Below are 25,308 nucleotides of genomic sequence, written 5' to 3'. Positions count from 1 at the left end.
TAACAATTAGTTTGTGTTTTTACTGATATACATTTAAGTGATTATAACGCATAATTCTGTTACCAAATCGGAATTCCAGCTATTTAATTGGCTACAATGGAAAATCATAGAAGTGGCAAACCACATTTGGATCACCTGCTACTGTTCTCCCTTCCACTGGCATACTGTTGTTCAGCTCATCTCTCTCCCCATCTCTCATGTTACCTCTTAATTACACCTACCCATGAGCCCCCTCTCTTTATTTACTGTAACCAGCATCTGCACCCACTGAGCACCGACTGACACCGGACGTTCAAAAGTTATTGAAGGTGGGTCAGTCTGCCCTGACCTTGATTTCAACGTCCATAGACGTTTTTTGAGCCGGTCTGGAATGGCCTTGATTTTACCTGAATTTAATTTTAGTACTTAATTTTTATTTTTTTGACACATTCCTTCTCTCCCCAATTTTGTGATATCTAATTGGTAGTTACAGTCTTGTCCGTACAGGAGTTGCAGCAATGGGACTCGGGAGAAGCGAAGGTCGAGAGCAATGCGTCCTCCGAAACACGACCCTGCCAAGCCGCACTGCTTCTTAACACACTGCTCGCTTAACCCGGAAGACGGCCGCAACAATGTGTTCGGAGGAAACACTACAACTGGTGACCGAAGTCAGTGTGCATGCACCTGGCCCGCCACAAGGAGTCGCTATAGCGCAATGGGACAAGGACATCCCAGCCGGCCAAACCCTCCCTAACCCAGACGACGCTGGGCCAATTGTGTGCCGCCTCATGGGTCTCCAGGTCGTGGCCGGCTGTGACACAGCCTGGGATCAAACCCGGGTCTGTAGTGACACCTCAAGCACTGCGATGCAGTGCCTTAGACTGCTACACCCCTCGCGAGGCTCCAATTTGGCCCAAACATTTAGAGTGCAGTCCAGTACAGCACTATAGAGTCAAGTACAGTATAATGTACTGTACTGTCCTGCGAAGTTCAAACTCGTGAAACAGACGTCCATGATCGGTTCAGATTTGGTCTGGTCCGGACCAACCAAATGTGGTCTTGTTTAGGGGCAAAGCTCATTAGAATAATAGCCAGTGTGTAGAACAACACCCATACATGCAAAGGATGATATTGCATTTTTCTAATTGTGTACCTATTCAGGATACATCACCATGAAGAGAACAACATTCATATCCATAATTATGCATTTATGTGTAGTACAAATTAGGGACCCATGATGTAATTCCACAGTTCTGTAATTCTTACTGTAGTTCAATACCCAAAATAGATGTTTTCATACTCAAGGTGTCCTGTCTTAGCTGACACCCCATTCTATCTGCAGTTTTGGGAAAACATGGCCGCATAATGGGAGGATTGACACATATCAGAATAAAAAGAAAGGCATGGCTTTTCTCTACAACTTTACTATTACCATTACAAGGTGATTAAATCCTCCGACTGCTAGTGTATGTCTGAAGTTAGGGGGGAAATGATCTATTCATGGGTTGCACGTTTTCGTCACAATATTGTTTTGAACATTTGTTTTGGACTGATGACCGACTGAGCATTCTACTGAATGCATTGTCAATGAGCGCTGATGAAGATTTCATCAAAAGTGCATTACAGTGTCTTGGAAATACAATGACATTTCAAAAGATGGGAAATAATTAGTAGGACAAGCTTTTGTCATCATTTTGATGTCACCAGATTGACTTTAGATGCAGTATAATGTTAGCTGGCTAGCTAAGATTGAGGGGAGACCACCAGATTTTTGATAGCTAACTTTAGCATTGCTAGCTATTTGACTAACTTTGCTAGCTATTTGACAACATTGCCATTTGTCTAAAGTTGGAATTTGACAACATGATAATGATGGCAAAGTTGTTTCTTACTACATATTTGCCTACTTCACCAATGTCATCGTATTTCCAGGACACTAGTGTAATTTAGACTAAACAGTCGTTAGCCTCCATTCAGAATGACTGGGCTTCTAATGACTTTTGTGCACCTCAATGGCGCAGCCGGCAGAGAGCGGCTTGAGAATGTTCATAACAATGGCATGACGTGACAATGGTGCAACCTATGAATTTCCAGCTCGTTCTTTGGCTTCAGTTAACTTCTCTCGATATGAAAGCTGTCGTCATGGATACAAGCAGATATAAACAAACGGAACCTTGGTCTGTCCCTTACCTGATCTAAGAGCATGTGAGCCATCACCTGACTGGCTCAATGGCCGCCTACACTAGTGCCACGAGAGTCAATATTGGCTTTTGCCTGTACCTACAGTCCATGGTCCAAGAACAATGTTGTCAAGTTTGTCAAAAAGCACCCTGGAAGCACGTGGATGATCAAGACTCTTGGAAGAATGTTCTATGGACAGATGATTCAAATGTCTAACTTTTTGGACAACTTGAGTTGCATAATGCCTGGCGAAAACCAAACACTGCATTCCACAGTAAGAACCTCATACCAACATTTAAGCATGGTGGTAGTGTGACGGTTTGGGGACGTGTGACGGTTTGCTGCCTCTGGACCTGGATGACTTGCCTTAATAGAAGGAACCATTAATTATGCTCTGTATCAGAATTATACAGCAGAATGTCAGGCCATCCGTCTGTTAGCTGAAGGTGAACAGCAGCAATGATTAAAAAATGGACAATAAGTCTACATGAACCATTTCTAAAAAGCAACAAATTTTAAGTTTTGGGATGGCCTAGTCAAAAGTACAGACCTAATCCCAATTGAGATATTGTAGTAGGACTTGAAAACAAGCAGTTCATGCTTGAAAACACACAAATGTCGATGAGTTACAGCAGTTCTGAATGGGAGTGGGGGCCAAAATTCCTCCACAGGGACATGAGAGACTGATCAACAACTACAGTAAGTGTTTGGTTGGAGCTCTTGCAGGTACAGGTGGCACAACCAGTTATTGAGTGTAAGGGGGCAATTACTTTTTCACAAAGGGCATTGGGTATTAATTTATTTCATAAACAAAGTTATGCATGTAATTGTTGTGTTATTTGTTCACTCGGGTTCCCTTGAACTAGTATTAGGTGTTGGTCAAAGATCTGATAACATTCAATATAAAAAGAAAATGCAAAAGTAGAGAAAATTACAAAGGGGGCAAATACTTTTTGACAGCACTGTATACAAGCAGCTACTGACATAACACATTACACGTCAGTGTGTCTATAAATGGACTGACATGCTTGGTGATGTTAAACCGTCTCGGTCTGTGTCATTAATTGACTGGTACTGACCCAGTGAGAAGAGGCCATTGATCTAGCTCCCACACTCACTGTCCAGCATACAAAGGCTTTTTGGAACCAACACCTTAGGTCACACATTAGACTGGGGGGGTTTTCAGGATGAAAATAAATGGAAGCAAAATCCTTGAGGAAAACCTACTTCAGTCTGCTTTACACCATACACTGGGAGGGGAATTCACATTTCAGCAGGACAATAACCTACAACAAAGCCAAATATTCACTGGAGCTGCTTACCAAGAAGCGAGTGAATGTTCCTGAGTGGCAAAGTTACAGTTAACTTACATCTGCTTTTTATTTTTTTTATTTCACCTTTATTTAACCAGGTAGGCTAGTTGAGAACAAGTTCTCATTTGCAACTGCGACCTGGCCAAGATAAAGCATAGCAGTGTGAGCAGACAACACAGAGTTACACATGGAGTAAACAATTAACAAGTCAATAACACAGTAGAAAAAAGGGGGAGTCTATATACAATGTGTGCAAAAGGCATGAGGAGGTAGGCGAATAATTACAATTTTGCAGATTAACACTGGAGTGATAAATGATCAGATGGTCATGTACAGGTAGAGATATTGGTGTGCAAAGAGCAGAAAAGTAAATAAATAAAAACAGTATGGGGATGAGGTAGGTGAAAATGGGTGGGCTATTTACCAATAGACTATGTACAGCTGCAGCGATCGGTTAGCTGCTCAGATAGCTGATGTTTGAAGTTGGTGAGGGAGATAAAAGTCTCCAGCTTCAGCGATTTTTGCAGTTCGTTCCAGTCACAGGCAGCAGAGTACTGGAACGAAAGGCGGCCGAATGAGGTGTTGGCTTTAGGGATGATCAGTGAGATACACCTGCTGGAGCGCGTGCTACGGATGGGTGTTGCCATCGTGACCAGTGAACTGAGATAAGGCGGAGCTTTACCTAGCATGGCCTTGTAGATGACCTGGAGCCAGTGGGTCTGGCGACGAATATGTAGCGAGGGCCAGCCGACTAGAGCATACAAGTCGCAGTGGTGGGTGGTATAAGGTGCTTTAGTGACGAAACGGATGGCACTGTGATAAACTGCATCCAGTTTGCTGAGTAGAGTATTGGAAGCAATTTTGTAGATGACATCGCCGAAGTCGAGGATCGGTAGGATAGTCAGTTTTACTAGGGTAAGCTTGGCAGCGTGAGTGAAGGAGGCTTTGTTGCGGAATAGAAAGCCGACTCTTGATTTGATTTTCGATTGGAGATGTTTGATATGAGTTTGGAAGGAGAGTTTGCAGTCTAGCCAGACACCTAGGTACTTATAGATGTCCACATATTCAAGGTCGGAACCATCCAGGGTGGTGATGCTAGTCGGGCATGCGGGTGCAGGCAGCGATCGGTTGAAAAGCATGCATTTGGTTTTACTAGCGTTTAAGAGCAGTTGGAGGCCACGGAAGGAGTGTTGTATGGCATTGAAGCTCGTGCTTAAAATTCTAGGGCAAGACTTGAAATTTGCTGTCTAGCCATGACTCCCAATATCTTGACAGAGCTTTTAGAATTTTTTAAAGAATGGGCAAATATTGCATAATACAATTGTGCAAAGCTCTAATGAGACTTACCCAAGAAGACACACAGCTGTAATTGCTGTCAAAGGTGTTTCTAATATGTATTGAGGGGTGAATACTTATGTGGGGAGAATAATTACTAATCAGGGTATATTTGTATTCATCTTTAAGAAGAAAAATCCCTTTGACATGAGTATTTTGTGTAGATCGACAGTAACATTACATCTTTCAAAAAAATATGTATTTTTTTTTAAACCTTAACTCCTGGGAATTGGCCTACATGGACAGGGCTAAATTGAAATGTTTTTTACAGAAATATGAAAATAATTTGCATAATCATGGTAGCAATTGAAAAGGAACAATTTTAGACCAAAAGGTGAGTACACAACAGTTCACCTGACAAGATTGAATCCAAAAACATTACTGTTGATTTTATTTGCATTTTACATTTACTCTACTGTTCACTGTTCACCACATTTGCTGATAACGAAATCTGAAAGTACTCTGGATACATTCAGTAAAATAATATTCCTGGAAAATGGGGGGTAAGATGCAACATAAGACATAACAATTACAAGGGTTTAAATGAGAGGACCAACTGGTATCTCCAATTGCCCACACACCTCTCCAAAGTGTGCACAGTTCCTAAGCAATTTCAATGTACTTATGACTCTTAGAGTCTTTAACTTCTTAAGGCTAGGGGGCACTATTTTCATGTCCGGATGAAAAGTGAGCCCAAAGTAAATTGCCTGCTACTCAGGCCCAGAAGCTAGGATATGCATAAAATTAATACATTTGGATAGAAAACTCTAGTTTCTGAAACTGTTAAAATTATGTCTGTGAATATAACATAACTTACTTGGCAGGCGAAACCCAGAGGACAAACCATCCAGGAATGTTTTTTTTGAGGTCACTCTGAAATGGGTTTTCTATGGGGATCTAGATTTCTAAGGCACTTGCATGCAGTTCCTATCGCTTCCACTAGATGTCAACAGTCTTTAGAAATTGGTTGATGTTTTCCCTTTGAGAAATTAAGAAGTAGGGCTGTTCAGAACGAGGGTCGATAGCCAAAATAGCCAAAGTTGGAAAAGGAAAGTTGTTTGAAATGTTTGGATCAGGTTTACAGATAACTTATTAGATACTTTGTAGTCATGTTCCGCAAGTTGGAACCGGTGTATTTTCAGAATCAAACGCGCCAAATAAATTTACATTTTGGGGATATAACGACAGAATTAATCGAACAAAAAGGACCATTTGTGATGTTTAATGGACATATTGGAGTGCCATTCATGGTAAACCATGAATTATATAGTTATTTCTGTCTTTTGTGTCACACCTGGCGGGTTGAATTATGATTTTCATATGTTGTTTGATGGGGTGCTGTCCTCAGATAATAGCATGGTTTGCTTTTGCCGTAAAGCCTTTTTGAAATCTGACACTGTGGCTGAATTAACAAGAAATTAATCTTTAAACCGATGTATAACTTCTACAGATGCACAATCGAGAGCATCCTGGCGGGCTGTATCACCGCCTGGTACGGCAACTGCTCCGCCCTCAACCGTAAGGCTCTCCAGTGGGTAGTGAGGTCTGCACAACGCATCACCGGGGGCAAACTACCTGCCCTCCAGGACACCTACACCACCCGATGTTACAGGAAGGCCATAAAGATCATCAAGGACATCAACCACCCGAGCCACTGCCTGTTCACCCCGCTACCATCCAGAAGGCGAGGTCAGTACAGGTGCATCAAAGCTGGGACCGAGAGACTGAAAAACAGCTTCTATCTCAAGGCCATCAGACTGTTAAACAGCCACCACTAACATTGAATGGCCGCTGCCAACACACTGACACTGACTCAACTCCAGCCACTTTAATAATGGGAATTGATGGGAATGATGTAAATATATCACTAGCCACTTTAAACAATGCTACCTTATATAATGTTACTTATCCTACATTATTCATCTCATATGCATACGTATATACTGTACTCTATATCATCGACTGCATCCTTATGTAATACATTTATCACTAGCCACTTTAACTATGCCACTTTGTTTACATACTCATCTTATATGTATATACTGTACTCGATACCATCTACTGTATCTTGCCTATGCTGCTCTGTACCATCACTCATTCATATATCCTTATGAACATATTCTTTATCACCTCACAATGTGTATAAGACAGTAGTTTAGGAATTGTTAGTTAGATTACTTGTTGGTTATTACTGCATTGTCGGAACTAGAAGCACAAGCATTTCGCTACACTCGCATTAACATCTGCTAACCATGTGTATGTGACAAATAAATTTGATTTGATTTTGATTTGATTTAACACTTTTATGATATATTATTATGAGTATTTCTGTTTTTGAATTTGGCACGCTGCTATTTCACTGGGTGTTGTCAAATCAATCCTGTTAATGGGATTGGCGCGCGAAGGGATCACTAAGAAGTTAACTTTTTAATAATTTAACAATTAACTCATAAGCAATCTTGGGGTACCATGGGAAAAGTTATTTAACAAGCTACTATCTTCTGACTTAAACTCAAAAGATAAATATCTCTTACATCAATAACAGTAAAGTATTAATTATCTCATTCTAAATGTTGTTGACTTCAACTCTGCACAAACCCTAGTATAAATGATGATTCAGCGATAAATAAATCATCAAGCCAATTTGTGTAACTAATCACACAGAATTACATAAACACACACAATATGTTGAAATGATTACTAACATAATCCAATGAAAAGTCCCTAGTGGACTAACCCCATATGACAGCTGGTTACACAATGAAAGGGGTGGGGAAAGAAAGAGCGGGAGAAGGAGAGAAAGGAATTCAACTATCATACATGCAGTTCAATAATACTTTCATCGTGAATATGGATATTTAGCACCCTAACACCTACTCATTCAGATTTAGAAATGCAACATATTTACGCTTATATGTCTTTGTCGTCTCTGTTGAAACCCCTCGATCCATCTGTGACGAATAGTCCGACAGAAAGTCTCTGGTTATGTAAGTCTCAGGTTGTCCACCAGAGGTCACAATGTCCTTACTAGTTGGCTTTGTTCTGGAAGTGTTCGTTAGACTGGATTCATTAGACATTCCATTGGTCGTTTGATGGGGAAATGTTCCTCATTTCTCGTCTTCGGTCGAGTTTCCTAGACTACGTTACATGCAGAGCTGTAGGCGAAGCATGTCTTAGTCTAGTAGTCTTATTCTCTGTTGAGTTTCAGAGGGTCTTACCATTTCGTAACATTCAGCTCACGCTGTCGGTCACGCTGCACATATACTGGTCTAGTAGTTTTAAACCATTTTACACACTAGTAGCAACCCGGCAATGTACTGGTCTAATATGTTAATTTTTTAGGGATCCTTTATAAGCACTCTGGCAAAAGGGGCGTTCCATCCTTTTGGCATAATGTCTATGCTCACGTTGGCGTGGTTACTGACTGGGTAAAACTTAATATGAAAAACATTTCTCATTTAGAAAGCTAAAATCACATTTTATCTTCTCACAAATAGTTTATTTAATCATATAAGTTACAACATTTAGATATAACTCTGACATATACATTGTGAAAGCTCTTAAAAGTTACAATGTTTCCATTATAGCGTCTTTAATGATATCACAAAATAATAAATTATCTGACATGCTTGTTCTTTAAGTCCCTCTCGACCATTTCCCACATTTTTTGTTAGAAATATTGCTTCATTATCCACTTTGATGTTGTGGTTTTGGCGGGAAGAATCTCTTTGTAACAAACGGGTTCTGTCCCGTCAATACTGCCTGGCATGGGAGAGAATGTTCCTGTAAGGTATTTACGACTGTCATAAAACTGTCCAACTCCCCCAGGAGACGAGGGTCTTGAAACCTTTGAATAGCCGGCACCTTTGATCTCCATCCAGGAGGGCAAGTCCTGACACCTGACACCTGCCATCACACAATTACTGTTGTTTACACAATCCAAAAACTATCCATTATAAAACCGCAATCTGGGTCTGGTGGGCATGATTTGAAAGCTTGTTATATTGCCAACATGATTAACTAATATATAAAATACAATCTTACAGTGTTAGTCTTTCAAAAGTCAATTTCAGAGAAACAGATCGTAATTTTTGTTTGCATTGAAAGAGTCATGAGTGCATTCAGGTGCATGTCCTGCAGCAAATTTTCTTCACAATAAACAAACACTCAGTAGGCTCATTCTATTCAGAACAACCCAGGGTATATCAACATGTCATTTTGTAACAGTACATCAAATCATGGATCATAAACGTTGACACTTTATATGAATTTTATGCTAGTATGACATCAAAGCTGCATTTATCATAATCCTCAACACCTCATCTTTCAAAATACATAGTCATCTTACATGTTCAGCATTTCCCTCACTCAGACAACAAAAAAGTTAACTAATTACCGGGAGGGATGAAGACAAATTCATCTCTATTGTATTTTTTTATTTTTTTTATCTGAACATTCTAGAGCTCTATTTTGACAGCACAATATAACAAGAAAAAACGAAGTCAACCAAAAACTAATGCAGCCGTATACAGTGATTGTCATATCAAAATATGCTGAATCATGCACTACTGCTTGGACATGTTAGACGTTATTCATAATAAAGTTGTTACGTCTCATTAAAACAGGCCTAAAGACAGTACTCTTTAGAAAGGCTTTCTGTTTATAGCTGTGCTCCTTGGTGTCCTTCTAGCGTCAGATGCCCTGTGTCGTTGTGGCCATTTTTTTACCCCCCTTTTCTCCCAAATTTCATGGTATTCAATTGTTAGTAGTTACTGTCTTGTCTCATCGCTGCAACTCCCGTATGGGGTCGGGAGAGGGGAAGGTCGAGAGCCATGCGTCCTCCGTAACACAACCCAATAAAGCTGCACTGCTCCTTGACACAACGCACATCCAATCCGGAAGCCAGCCGCACCAATGTGTCGGAGGAAACACCGTACACCTAGCTACCTGGTCAGCGTGCACTGCGCCCGGCCCGCCACAGGAGTCACTAGTGCGCGATGAGACAAAGATATCCCTTCCGGCCAACCTTCCCTAACCCGGACAACGCTAGGCCAATAGTGCGCCGCCCCATGGGTTGTGTCCATTTTTTGTCTTATTTGGTTTTAATTTTATGCAATTTGAGATTATTCTGCATAATGAAAAGTGCTTTACATATATAATAATGTATCTTTATGCTTATTATTATTTATTCTCAGTAGTTTATTACACTTCTTAATAAAGCATTATGAATTACTTTAACTTTTTAAGATGCCTCAAATGTACTGTTTGTTTGTTCAATTACAACACGTTTTCTTTTACTAAAAAACAGGTGCCTTGACTGTGAAAAGGGCTCAGGAAATATGACTAACCTGTCTATGCCATTGCACAGCCACAGACTTCTACAAGCTAGCGCCACTGCTGAAGTTACCGCCTTCTTAAAGATTGTGTTCCATTAAATAATATAACCAGCTGATATTACGGTTTCAATAAATTGTTCTCAAATTTCACTTGCTTTTTATTGACTGAAATATATATATATATATATATATAAATAAATATAATAAAGAAATAAGTGGGGCAATTTAGCAATCATGATTTGTTATCTGTTTGGTTATGATAAATTAGGCATTGTTGCACATTGTTGGCATAGGCCTTTAGATAAATGTGAACATATATCTTTTGAGTACTCCAACAGTCAAAAAATGTCAAATGCCCATCCCTAATCCAGCCTACCCTTCTCCATCCTGCCCACTCCATCCATCCTGCCCACTCCATCAGGTCTACCCCCCTCCATCCTGCCCACTCCATCAGGCCTACCCCACCTCCATCCTGCTCAAGCCATCAGGCCTGCCTCCTCCATCCAACCTTTCATGATAACATCCCTCCTTAGTCTCCTTTAATTAAAAGGTGTGCACACACATAGGCTAAACCACCAAAGCAAAGACAACACTCTACCGCAACACGCGTCAGCACAACGAACACAAGCAACACACCATCCCCTCTCCTCTGTCAGCACTAACTCATCTGAGCGTGTGGTTCTTAATGGACAACCACAACAAACAGCGAGGGAGACATGATGTTATTGTGGCAAGTCAGCCCATTCCCTGCAATGGTACCCAATCATGTTGATTGATTTATGCACTTAACTTCATTGTGCATTGTACAGTATCATTGCAGAATGAAAGGTTCATTGTATCTGACTATCATTGTAAATTCCTTTGTTTGTCCTACAATCTTGCTAAAGGGGAATAGCTAAAGTGATAATATGCTGTAATTCTTCACCAAAACCCCGCTGGCGAATGCCAAGATAGAGTTTATGGTGACGTATTATTACAGCAAATTGTATATCAAAGGAAACGTGAGAGGATGTGACGGACACAGAAAAAGCAACTCTTCATAAATAGAATGCAAAAACGATCAGCAAAACAGACTACTTGTAGATGACAAGAACAGGTCTGCCTCTTGGCCTGGGCTAAAATAACAGGAACATGAACACCTTTGGCACATTTAGCCTTTGAGGGTGCAGTAACCAACACCAGTTAAGTCCAGTACCATTCAGTGAAACCAGAGCCTGTATTCTTAAAATGTCTCAGAGTGGCAGTGCTGATCGAAGAACAGATTAGCCTTTAAGACCATAATGGATAATATTACATGGACAGAAAGAACCTAATAGTAGATCAGCACTGCTATTCTGAGACACTTTGTGAATATGGGCTCAGATATAAGTTGGTCCAATGCGGTCATTCTGGGCCATAATTGTCCTGGAAAACTGGGGAATTAGGGCAACAGGACTGGAGAATGACTGGTGCCTCATGCATCCCATGAAGCAAGTCATTTTTAAAATCAGTAACAAGGAGGTACAACGTTACTGATAAACTAACAGGATAACTTACACTTCACATACAGCAATTTGTAGCCCGTTTCTACCACATTTGTTGTGGAATGAGTAACACACACACAGAGTGTCCGGTCTGTGCATTGGGAGTAATGCGCTGTGTCAGATCGGCACACTTCTGCACTAACATGACCAAATGAAAATCTAGCATCTTGGAACGGCGCCATGGCCACTTTCCACTCACTGCAGTACTGTGACTACCGAACTGGCCCAGGGGACTAAAGGAAAAACACAACCAGGCTGGCCCTTGCAAAAATAACCACAATAACAAGTCAATAATAGAGGAGGTGTGACTGGAAGCACAGAGGGCTTTGTGTGGGTGGCTGATAGAGATAGCAGCACATCATACTATGTCCGTCTGATGACGGTGAACACTTCATGAGAGTTGGTTGCATAGCAGGTTGGAAAGAGGGCCAGCTTACTGTACTGTGCACTGGCTAGAGCTGATGTAGTGGAGGAGAGGGGAATTTGAAGAGGGTATAGATACAACGCTGGGAAGGTTAGTGACACACATGGGCGTTGTAGTTCCCTGATGTAAAGGACAGGAAGAGTATTAATGCATAATGAATAAGAAGAGCGAGATGGGAAAAAGAGACAAAAAAAAAGTAACAGTAAACATGTCGTCTCCTACGAATGATGCCAATTGGCCAATCAGTGCAATTTTGTAAATGACAGATCTCTATAGCAAGGCGCATCATTCACCTAAATTTCATCCAAGTCGGGCCAGTGGTGTCTGATATACTGCGTGTGACTAATGTATAGTTGAAGTCGGAAGTTCACATACCACTTAACTAACTACATTTAAACTCCGTTTTTCACAATTCCTGACATTTAATCCTAGTAAACATTCCTGTCTTAGGTCAGTTTGGATCACCACTTTATTTTAAGAATGTGAAATGTCAGACTAATAGTAGAGAGAATGATTTATTTCAGCTTTTATTTCTTTCATCACATTCCCAGTGGGTCAGAAGTTAACATACACTCAAATAATATTTGGTAAAATTGCCTTTAAAATTGTTTAACTTGGGTCAAACATTTCAGGTAGCCTTCCACAAGCTTCCCACAATAAGTTGGGTGAATTTTGGCCCATTCCTCCTGACAGAACTGGTGTAACGGAATCAGGTTTGTAGGCCTCCTTGCTCGCACTAGCTCTTTCAGTTCTGCCCACAAATGTTCTATGGGATTGAGGTCAGGGCCACAACTTTGGAAGTATACTTGGGGTCATTGTCCATTTGGAAGACCCATTTGTGACCATGCTTTAACTTACTGACTGATGTCTTGAGATGTTGCTTTAATATAGCCACAATGTTCCTACCTCATGATGCCATCTATTTGTGAAGTGCATCAGTCCCTCCTGCAGAAAAGCACCCCCACAACATGACGCTGCCACCACCGTGCTTCACGGTTGGGATGGTGTTCTTCAGCTTGCAAACCTCCCCCTTTTACCTCCAAACAGAACAATGGTCATTATGGCCAAAGAGTTCTCTTTTTGTGTCATCAGACCAGAGGACATTTCTTCAAAAAGTATGATCTTTGTCCCCATGTGCAGGTGCCAACTGTAGTCTGGCTTTTTTATGGCAGTTTTGGAGCAGTGCCTTCTTCCTTGCTGAGTGGCCTTTCGGGTTATGTTGATATAGGACTCGTTTTACTGTGGCTATAGATACTTTTGTACCGGTTTCCTCCAGCATCTTCACAAGGTCCTTCAATGTTGTTCTGGGATTGATTTGCACCCAAGGATGAACCAGACTTGTGGAGGTCTTGGCTGATTTCTTTTGATTTTCCCATGATGTTAACTTTTTAAGGCTAGGGGGCAGTATTGAGAAGTTTGGATGACTGAGGTGCCCAAAGTATAATTCCTGTTACTCAGGCCCAGAAGCTAGGATATGCATGGTAGTATTGGATAGAAAACAATCTAAAGTTTCTAAAACTGTTAAAATAATGTCTGTGAGTATAACAGAACTGATTTGGCAGGTGAAACCCAGAGGACAATCCATCCAGGAAATTTCTTTTTTGAGGTCATTCAATGGGAAAGTCTAATAATTAGGACCCAGATTGCAGTTCCTATGGCTTCCACTAGATGTCAAGTCTTTAGAAATTGTTTCCTGCTTGTTTTTTGAAAACTGAATTAGTATTTGTATTCTTTCGAAGTGTCCCTCAGAAGGACTCTAATTCTTTGGCGCGTGTGAATGAGAGCGTGCTCCTTGTTCTTTTTCTCTGGTATTGAACACAGTATATTCAGTCTTAACTTTTTTAAATTATTTACATATTAGGGTACCGGAGGTTGGATAAGAAACGTTGTTTGAGTTGTTTGGACAAAGTTTACAGGTACATTTTTTGATTCCTTTGTAGGCATGTTGGGCAAATTGGAACAGGTGGATTTCTGAATCAAAAGCGCCAAATAAATGGACATTTTGGGCTATAAAGAAGGACTTTATCGAACAAAACGACCATTCATTGTGTAACTGGGACCCTTTGGATTGCAAAAAGATGAAGATCTTGAAAGGCAAGTAATTTATTTTATCACTATTTTTGAGTTGTGTGACACCTGTGCAGGTTATGAATTAATGTTAATCGGAAAGAAGTTAAGCAAAGAGGCACCGAGTTTGAAGGTAGGCTTTGAAATACATCCACAGGTACACCTCCAATTGACTCAAATGATGTCAATTAGTCTATCAGAAGCTTCTAAAGCCATTACATAATTTTCTGGAATTTTCCAAGCTGTTTAAAGGCACAGTCATCTTTGTGTGTGTATGTAAACTTCTGACCCACTGGAATTGTGATACAGTGAAATATAAGTGAAATAATCAGTCTGTAAACAATTGTTGGGAAAATGATTTGTGTCATGCACAAAGTAGATGTCCTAACCGACTTGTCAAAACTATAGTTTGTTAACAAGAAATTTGTGGAGCGGTTGAAAAACAAGTTAATGACTCCAACCTAAGTGTTTGTAAACTTCCGACTTCAACTGTACGTACAGTTGATTACTCCCCCTTGGGCCAATCAGTGTAATAACATTTTGTTAAAACTGACCTCTGTAGCAAGACACATCATCCACATAAGTTGACAAAATCGGGTCAGCGGTGTCTGAATATCGAGTGGGTTAGCTAGACTCATATCCCTGAGCATGTGTGCCAAATTTTAGCACTCTGCGTCAAACAGATTCAAAGACAAACATGTGCCCGTTATAGCACCAGCTTGTGGTCGATATGAATGTTCTTGCATATGTTGAGTCTTGACAGTGTTTGCAACAAATTGTTACCATACGAATATACTGTAATTGACTGATTTATATACATTTATGTGCTAGACCAAGCCCATGTGAATGTTTATTGGTCAATATCAACCATGTTGTTTTATGTATTAGTCTGTAAAATATTGCGTTCAGAGACCTTTGTCCACAGAAGCAACATATTAAGTTTTATGCAGATTGGTCATTCGGTGCCAGAAGAGTAGCATTTTAAGTGTTTTTCACAAAATTCTAAATGGCAGAAAACCGATCATAGCAGACCTTATGGACCCCTGAAGCGAAATTGACCCTTGTGAGGAGAGGGACCCGTATACTGAAGAGGGACCCGTATACTGAATTTGAAGACTTTAGGTCAAATGGGGTGAGGGGCATGACCTTTCAAAGTTTGCATTTTCAATCTTTTTATAGCACCACCATCTGGCTAATCAGCGTAATTTTCTAAATGCCGGATCTCTATGACAAGACGCAACATTCATTAAAATCGGGCCAGTGTTGTCTGAGATATCGCGTGTGACTAACATATGAACGGGCGGAGAGACAGATCCAGACAGTCCCCTCCCCGATTTAATTGTGGGGGAACAACAGAGCAAGAAAAAGAAACAGGGTAAGTTGAAGTCAAAGAGAGGAGCATTCAGGCTCAGTCAGTAACAAAGCCCTCCAGCCTCTGAAACTGCACTTCCTGGAGTGAAACAATGTGGTTGTTTGTATACAGCTGCTTGGAGCACAGGTCCAACAACAGTGTTTACAACTCCCCAGCCACTCTTTCCTGTCATTGTTACTGTCAGACCTGTGGCCAGGCTAAACAACATATTGCCTACTGCTCTCTGGGACAAAAGGAGACACCCCACACCAGTCCACATTAGCCTAAACTAAACTGTTTAGCCACGCGCTACTACAGTAATTGTATGTGTACAATATGTACTATCCGCCGTAAGCCTCCCCTCCCATGTTATGTTATGTGTGATACTAGTGGCACGGAGGGTATTTTTGCATGTTTGAAGACAGCTCTTAATGCTACTTTAGCTAAGTTAGTCAAAATATAATTTAGGCTTAAATAAATTATCAAAGATCAGACAAAATGGAAGACAAACACTTTTTCCCCCAAAGTTCTATAGTTGATAGGCCCATTTCTTGCCCAACTTATAAAAACGTAACTAAAAGTTAATTGATGAAGTGAAGGGTAAAAACGAAATGACTCCATATAAAAAAACACATCATGTGCAAGCTGACAGATTGTTTACTCAGCACTACAGGTACAAAGTCCCCCTTTACCACAGGGGGTGTGTGTGGTTTTGTGTGTGAGAGAGAGTGGGTGTGTCGCCCGGCTGACAGCCTAGGAGTCTGTAAAAGAATGTCTAGGCTTATGCCTAGCCTATATCAGCAGCTATGTGCCGTACAAGGCTGGTACCAGTGCAGTGTTATCACTGCACTATAGTTTTGGTTAAACAGACTTGAGGTAGGCATACATTCTGTAAATGAATGTCTAACGTCTGGTCTTTGTTAGTAAGCCCTTTTGCTCGGCTGTTACGGTAAACTATGGTTGTAACGTGTGAGGCACAGGGCAGGTGTGAGGCACAATACCACTGTATTATCTTAGTTATCATACCTGGGACCCACATTAACCTCATTTGCAGAGAAGACAAAAGCAGCATTGTTTAGTTGTTATAGTCAAGACATTCTCCTGGGTGTGGGAGATGGGCCGATTAGACTGGGGCTGCATGCCTACCCTGTGCCTGTGACTCCTGACCCCAGAATGGAGGCAGAGCAGAGCATGGTTAGACAGGCCCTAATCCCGCTGCCCGACTCAGTCACTAATAGCCTGATTAGCAGGCAGAACCCGAATCCTAGATGACAGGCTTCCCAGAGTAGAGGCTTTACCAGTGATGAAGGAGAGAGATGGGAAATCAGCCGTGCTTCCAAGAGAAACACCACAGGAAGTAACGTGTGTGTGTGTGTGTGGGGGGGAAAGAGGCATGTCCTGCTACCAGGTTGGGGAGTAACGGATTACCCCCCAAAAAACTAACTGCAATCCAGTACCAACAAAAATATTGTAATCAGATCAACAAAAAAAAACGACACCTTGGTTCTCTCAATAATTCAAATCAGTACTGAAAAAAAGCTGCACAGATTTTTATTTATTTAACCTTTATTAAAGGTTAGGTTCCGCCTAATCGAGTCTGACCACAAGACAGAGACCACTAACACACCAAATGTGTTTGATAGATTGTGGGAAGAGCAGGAATAGGCTTTGGTAGTCTACAGTCCAAGTTATGTCTTCCAATGGTGCGACTGCTGTCGGCATCCAAAGAATATCAAACTTGAATAAACGCTTGGCGGTAAGTACGACAGCAGTTGTGTAGCCTACTACAGCTGATAGAGATATCTTACATTTTTTATATCTACATAGTGCATTGATGTGAATCATACTGCTGTTCTCTCATTTAGCAATTTTGCCTTACAAATTGAGGTCGTTGTGGATGGCTATTAACAAATGTACAGTGCATTCGGAAAGTATTCAGACCCCTTGACTTTTTCCACATTTTGTTATGTTAAGGCCTTATTCTAAAACTGATTAAATTCTTGTTGTTTTTTCAATCTACACACAATACCCCATAATGACAAAGCAAAAACAAGTTACACATTTTTGCAAATGTATAAAAAAACTGAAATATATCATTTCCTAAGTATTCATACCCTTTACTCAGTACTTTGTTGAAGCACCTTTGGCAACGATTACAGCCTCGAGTCTTTTGGGTATGACGCTACAAGCTTGGCAACACCTGCATTTAGTGAGTTTCTCCCATTCTTCTCTGTAGATCCTCTCAAGCTCTGTTCATCATTCCAGACTCATCTCCCAGTCCCTGCCGCTGAAAAAACATCTCCACAGCATAATGATGCCACCACACTTTACAGTAGGAACGGTGATAGATTTCCTCCAGAAGTGACGCTTGGAATTCAGGCCAAAGAGTTCAACCTTGATTTCATTAAACCAAAGAAACTTGTGTCTCATGGTCTGAGAGTCCTTTAGGTGCCTTTTGGCAAACTCCAAGCAGACTGTCATTTGCCTTTTACTGAGGAGTGGCTTCCATCTGTCTACTCTACCATAAAGGCCTTTTTGGTGGCCTGCTGTAGAGATGGTTGTCCTTCTGGAAGGTTCTCCCATCTCCACAGAAAAACTCTGGAACTCTGTCAGAGTGACCATCGGGTTCTTGGTCACCTCCCTGGCCAAAGCCCTTCTCCCCCGATTACTCAGTTTACCAGATCTATGTAGAGTCTTGGTGGTTCCAAACTTTTTCCATTTAAGAATGATGGAGGCCACAGTGTTCTTGGGGACCTTCAAATGCTGCAGAAATGTTTTGGTACCCTTCCCCAGATCTGTGCCTCAACACAATCCTGTCTCGGCTTGGTTTTAACTCTGACCTTATATAGACTAGAGGTCGACCGATTATGATTTTTCAACGCGATACCGATTATTGGAGGACCAAAAAAAGCCAATACCAATTAAATCAGTTTTATTTCATTTATTTATTTGTAAATGACAATTACAACAATACTGAATGAACACTTATTTTAACTTAATATGATACATCAATAAAATACATTTAGCCTCAAATATATAATGAAACATGTTCCATGTAAAAAAGCTAACGTTTAAGTTCCTTGCTCAAAACATGAGAACATATGAAAGCTGGTGGTTCCTTTTAACATGAGTCTTCATTATTCCCAGGTAAGAAGTTTTAGGTTGTAGTAATTATAGGCTCTATACCATTTGTATTTCATATAACTTTGTCTATTGGATGTTCTTATAGGCACTATAGTATTGCCAGTGTAACAGTATAGCTTCCGTCCCTCTCCTCGCCCCTACCTGGGCTCGAACCTGGAACACATCGACAACAGCCACCATCGAAGCATCGATTACCCATTGCTCCACAAAAACCACAGCCCTTGCAGAGCAAGGAGAACACATACTTCAAGGTCTCAGAGCGAGTGACGTCACCGATTGAAACGCTATTAGCACGCACCCCGCTAACTAGCTAGCCATTTCACATCTGTTACACCAGCCTAATCTCGGAAGTCGATAGGCTTGAAGTCATAAACAGCTCACTGCTTGAAGCACAGTGAAGAGCTGCTGGCAAACGCACAAAAGTGCTGTTTGAATTATTGCTTACGAGCCTGCTGCTGCCTACTACCGCTCAGTCTGCTCTATCAAATCATAGACTTAATTATAACATAATAACACACAGATCATTAATATGGTCAAATCCGGAAACTCTCATTTTGAAAACAAAACGTTTATTCTTTCAGCGAAATACGGAACCTTTCCGTATTTTTTCTAATGGGTGGCATCCATAAATCTACCACACACATTTTGTTGCGCTACAGCCTTATTATAAAATTGACTAAAAACACAATACCCCATAATGACAAAGCACATTTTTATTGCAAATACTTTTTTTTTAAAATGAAATATTACATTTACATAAGTATTTGACCCTTTACTCAGTACTTTGTTGAAGCACCTTTGGCAGCGATTACAGCCTCAAGTCTTCTTGGTTATGACGCTACAAGCTTGGCACATCTGTATTTGGGGAGTTTCTCCCATTCTTCTCTGCAGATCCTCTCAAGCTCTGTCTGGTTGGATGGGGAGTGTCACTGCACAGCTATTTTCAAGTCTCTCCAGAAATGTTAGATCAGGTTTAAGTCCGGTCTCTGGCTGGGCCACTCAGGGACATGTCTCTTATCTTTTTTTTAAACTACAGATCATAGAAACGTATATTTTTCACATATGTAGACACTGGTATTGTGCTGGAGATAATGAATATGAGGTTGGAAAAGCTGCGATTCCCCTTTAAGGGGAAAGTAATCTAAAAGTTATGTTAATGATTACAATTTTGGAAAGGTAACCAGTAACTGATACATTTAGAAAGTAGCCTACCCAACCCTGCCTGCTACTGTCTAGGTGCGTGGTGAGAGGGCTGTCTCTTCCAGGTTAACAGGACAGAGTAGTTTGTCAACAGACTCCATATTACACTTTGACAGAGACACAGATCCATGACACCAATAAAGTCACAATTGATACCACTACAGATGTAGGATCTTAATTTGAGAAAGTTTGCTACAGCAGAAAAATAATCCTGCAGCAAAAGGAAATGTGAATTATTATATGGGTTATGAATGGACAATTTTGTAGGGGCTGATACTTTTTTCATGAGGAAAAAAGTAGAAATTAAACTTCAGAAGCCTTTTTAAACCTTAAATACACAAGTTTTACATTGCAGGAAAGTTCTCCAGCAACAGGCTGTTCAAATTAAGATACTACATATGCACCAATTCTCTGTTCTCTATCAAATCCAAGTCCACATTCTGCAGTCAAACTTGAATCCAAAATCCCACCAGGGGGCCAATGCAGTCATACCAGTGCACAGCAAACTCTGACCTCGACACATACACGTTAGAAGTGTTTAAACCACCCACTGGTTGGTGATATAACCATGGTACAGATATAGCAGCTTGGATTTTGGTATGATTATTCTGGGTTGCTTGCAGAGGTGTGGTGGGGAAGTCCTAAAAAAAGCATGCCAGAACACGAGAGGGGACGCTTCCTGTTAGGTGCCTTCACACAGAGGACAGGAAGTGGTTCAGTATCAGATACGCTCAAAGCTCTCAGGAAATGTCAATGTTGTTTTTTCATCAACCAATATTTTATTACTGTATGTCATCAACCAACTGGATTAAGAATCCTTCACACTAATCTTTTTTCTAATATACACTACCGTTCAAAGGTTTGGAGTCACTTAGCAATGTCCTTGTTTTTGAAAGAACACCACATTTTTCATCCATTAAAATATGGAATATCTACATAGGCCCATTATCAGCAACCATCACTCCTGTGTTCCAATGGCACGGTGTATTAGCTAATCCAAGTTTATCATTTTAAAAGGCTAATTGATAATTAGAAAAATCTTTTGCAATTATGTTAACACAGCTGTAAACTGTTGTTCTGATTAAAGCAGCAATAAAACTGGCCTTCTTTAGACTAGTTGAGTATCTGGAGCATAAGCATTTGTGGGTTCAATTACAGGCTCAAAATGTCAAGAAACACTTTCTTCTGAAACTCGTCAGTCTATTCTTGTTCTGAGAAATGAAGATTATTCCTTGTGAGAAATTGCCAAGAAACTGAAGATATCATAAAACGCATAAAACACAGAACAGCAAACTGGCCCTAACCAGAATAGAAAGAGTGGGAGGCCCCGGTGCACAACTGAGCAAGAGGACAAATACATTACAGTGTAAAGTTTGAGAAACAGACCGCTCACAAGTCCTCAACTGGCAGCTTCATTAAATAGTACCCGCAAAACACCAGTCTCAATGTCAACAGTGAAGAGGCAACTCAGGGATGCTGGCCTTCTAGGCAGTTGCAAAGAAAAAGCCACATCTCAGACTGGCCAATAAATAGAAAAGATTAAGATGGGCAAAAGAACACAGACACTGGACAGAGGAAAATTGGAAAAATGTGTTACGGACAGACAAATCTAAGTTTGAGGTGTTCTGGTCACAAAGAAGAACATTCGTGAGACAATAGAATAAATGAACAGATGGTGGAGGAGTGCTTAACGCCATCTGTCAAGCATGGTGGAGGCAATGTGATGGTCTGGGGGTGTTTTGGTGGTAGTAAAGTGGGAGATTTGTACAGGGTAAAAGGGATCTTGAAGAAGGAAGGCTAATACTCCATTTTGCAACGCCATGCCATACCCTGTGGACGGCGCTTAATTGGGAGTCAATTTCCTCCTACAACAGGACAATAACACAAAGCACAGCTCCATATTATGCAATAACTATTTAGGGAAGAAGCACTCAGCTGGTATTCTGTCTATAATGGAGTGGCCAGCAGTCACTGGATCTCAACCCTATTGAGAAGTGCCCATCATGGAAGCATGGGGTGAAATCAATTTAAATTACCTCAACAAATTGACAGCTATAATGCCAAAGGTCTGCAAGGCTGTAATTGCTGCAAATGGAGGATTATTTGACGAAAGCAAAAGTTTGAAGGACACAATTATTATTTCAACTAAAAATCATTATTTATAACCTTGTCAACATCTTGACTATATTTCCTACACTACAGTAGTGGCCCCATGTTGACATTGTGGGCTCTAAAGTGTGAATGAGATTACAATAGCTGTCCTCTTAAGCATCTCAAGCACGAACGTCAATTCTCCCTTTAGTCCAATGGGAACCAAGCTCTCTTAGATGTCAGTTAGTTTACCTGAATCCCCAGCAGAATCAGTAGTTATCAGCAGGAGCGCTAGTCTGTCTTTTGAGTCATGTACTCAACTGCTTATCACACACTCCAATGAGCTGCATAAGAGTCTGCTGTCTTCTGAAGAGACCAGACATGCACACCAAAAAGCCACTCAATATATCACAATCTACTGCCCCTTCTCATGTCATGCCTCTCCTCCCACTACTCCTCCTCTCTTACCGTTTGGCCTCCTCCAGGTGACAGAGGTACTCGTAGGCGATGTTCTGTCGTCTCCTCTCGTCCATCTCCTCTGCCGAGATCCTCTCATCGTCCTGAATGGCTGCAGACAGAAACAAAACATGAACTAACTATTTACAGTTACAGCATGATGCACACGGGCCAGTGGGGAGAGGGAGAGGATTATCTGGCGTTTTACCTCAAATGTTGGGTTTGACAAACAAAAAATCTGACAACATATGATTCTTTCTTAAAAAAATAATAATAATCAAAAACCTGCCTAGTAGTATGATACTTGGGACAGTATTACCTCGCTTTATAACACAGTAATATTCCAAAGAGAAATCTGCATTACTTGACCTTCTCCTCCTATTACTACAACCTCAGTATTCAGACAGAGTTGACATTAAATCACATGGTCTACTGGGTCTCTGAGAGCTGCATGTGAACAGAGGAGTTAGTGGGCAGCCTGAGAGCCACTTAAAACAGGCAGTCAGAGGAAGTCAGAGGAGCAAGTGATTCAGCTGAGTTGACATTTACCTGCCCACTAATGAGATCCCCTCCCCCTGATGCGCCTGAACTCTGCTTAATCCAATCAAATCCCTTTATTTCTGGCTGATTGGAACACACTGATTGGAACATTGCCTCTAGTTTTATCTCATCTTGATTATTGCCCAGTCATATGTTCAGGTGCTGCAAATAGGACCTAGAAAAACTGCAGCGGGCCCAGAACAGAGCGATACGTCTTGCTCTTCACTGAAATCAGAAGACTAATATCTCTCTTAACTAAAAGCATTACTTCTTTCTCTAAGAAACATTATTGAAAATTCTCAATTGTTTGCAGTCAACTTACACACAGCTCTGACACACACACACTTATCCCACTAGGCATGTAATCAGGGGTCTTTTCAAAGTCCTCAAATCCTAGTGCTGACCGATTAGTGCTTTTTGAGGTCGGTTCGGTTTCGATTATTAAAAAATAATCACAATTTTCACAATAAAAATACACTATGCATTATGTGGGTTGAATGCTATAACACAGAATAAAACAATTAATGAAAGTCCAATGATGGTAATGACTGGTTTTCACATATAAACCAACAGTTATTCAGAGTCCTTTAATAAAATAGTTCACTTGTGTATTACATTTGTTTTATTTGACTCTAATTTTCACTCCAAGTCAACTCATCTCCATAGAGCTGCTGCCTATGCTGTCTGACAAATATCACAATTTTAGTAGTTCTTCAAAGTAAATAAGGCCTACCATTATGACTGCTGAATACCAATACCTGGCGAAGCAACAGCTCTCTATGTATCCCCTCTTGATCACGCATTCGTATCTCTTACGTAGCAGGCGTAAAGGAAACAGACCGGACCAGTGGCCACGCAATGGATAATGGTCATTGTACTTTACACATTTTCTGCAACATTGGCCTGTTGGAAACTGCAACTCCCTACTACATCGCACAGTTTGGGCATGATCCAATTGATCTCTCGAGAAACTGCAGTGCAGCATTGAGCTCACAGAAAAAAAAACAGAACAAAATGCAAATCAAATAATTTAACCTTACTTGGTCAATTAGTTGTTTAAAAAAATGAAAAATAACCAACATTTTAGTTATGCAGAATAAATTCCAGAAAATATACAGTATTATATAGAGCCATGATTGCACAGAACTCCCATCTCCCTTCAAATGAACAGCAAACCTGGTTAAAAAAAAACAAAGCAACACCTCACAGCAAAACGCCAAGATATGTACCGATATGTATGCAGTTATGTTCTTGAGCTGTTCTTGTCTAATAATGTTCTGTGTCAAATCAAATCGTATTGGTCACATCCACATGGTTAGCAGATGTCATTGCGAGTGTAGCGAAATGCTTTTGAGCTTCTAGTTCCCAAAAGTGCATCAAAATCTAACATGGAATATAACAATTTCAACAACAACTACCTAATACCTACAGCAACTGGCTATGAAGTTGTGGACCCCAGGATGAGTAGCTCCTGCTTTCACAACAGCTAATGGGGATCCTAATAAAATACCAAATACCATTCAGCTCCTGAGATTGGGCCTCCTAACAGGGAGGATTGGACTGGTTGGCCCAAGTGGCAGTTACTGAGGCTGTACAGTACATGGAGAGTGTGAGGTGAGTATATACACATGTATTCTACATCTGATGAGTGCATGTCTATGCTGCAACTCAGTCTGTAGAAGGCGTGTAGTGGGTGGACCATTATTAAAGGGCTTAACTGGTTAACTCTGCAGACTGATTAGACCACAAAGTTACTGGGGCGACTGACTGAAAGTACCCTCAAGACTAGAGGTCGGCCGATTAATCGGAATGGCCGATTAATTGGGGCCGATTTCAAGTTTTCACAACAATCGGTATTTTTGGACACTGATTGTGGCCGATTTATTATTATTTATTTATTTTTTACCTTTATTTAACTAGGCAAGTCAGTTAAGAACATATTCTTATTTTCAATGACGGCCTAGGAACAGTGGGTTAACTGCCTTATTCAGGGGCAAAACGACAGAATTTTACCTTGTCAGCTCGGGGATTCCATCTTGCAACCTTCCGGTTACTAGTCCAACGCTCTAACCACCTGCCTTACATTGCACTCCACGAGGAGCCTGCATGGCAGGCTGACTACCTGTTACGCGAGTGCAGCAAGAAGCCAAGGTAAGTTTCTAGCTAGCATTAAACATATCTTATAAAAAACAATCAACCTTACCATAATCACAAGTTAACTACACATGGTTGATGATATTACTAGTTTATCTAGCTTGTCCTGCGTTGCATATAATCAATGCGGTGCATGTTAAATTTATCATCAAATCACAGCCTACTTCTCCAAACAGGTGATGATTTAACAAGCTCATTCGCAAAAAAAAGCACT

At 40.7% G+C, this 25,308-nt stretch overlaps 1 protein-coding gene across 1 annotated transcript in view; it reads right to left on the bottom strand.

The window, feature by feature from the left end:
- The window catches only part of iqgap2 (IQ motif containing GTPase activating protein 2), a 73,248-nt gene that overhangs the window by 41,084 nt on the left and 6,856 nt on the right, over nt 1-25,308 (bottom strand). The window contains exon 2 of the mRNA XM_052461677.1: nt 22,413-22,512. Coding sequence (XP_052317637.1) covers nt 22,413-22,512 — 100 coding nt within the window. The remainder of the gene's footprint in view (nt 1-22,412; nt 22,513-25,308) is intronic.

The sequence above is a fragment of the Oncorhynchus keta genome, chromosome 14 (assembly GCF_023373465.1).
Source record: "Oncorhynchus keta strain PuntledgeMale-10-30-2019 chromosome 14, Oket_V2, whole genome shotgun sequence".
NCBI lineage: Eukaryota > Metazoa > Chordata > Actinopteri > Salmoniformes > Salmonidae > Oncorhynchus > Oncorhynchus keta.
This window is presented reverse-complemented; position numbering and strand designations above follow the sequence as displayed.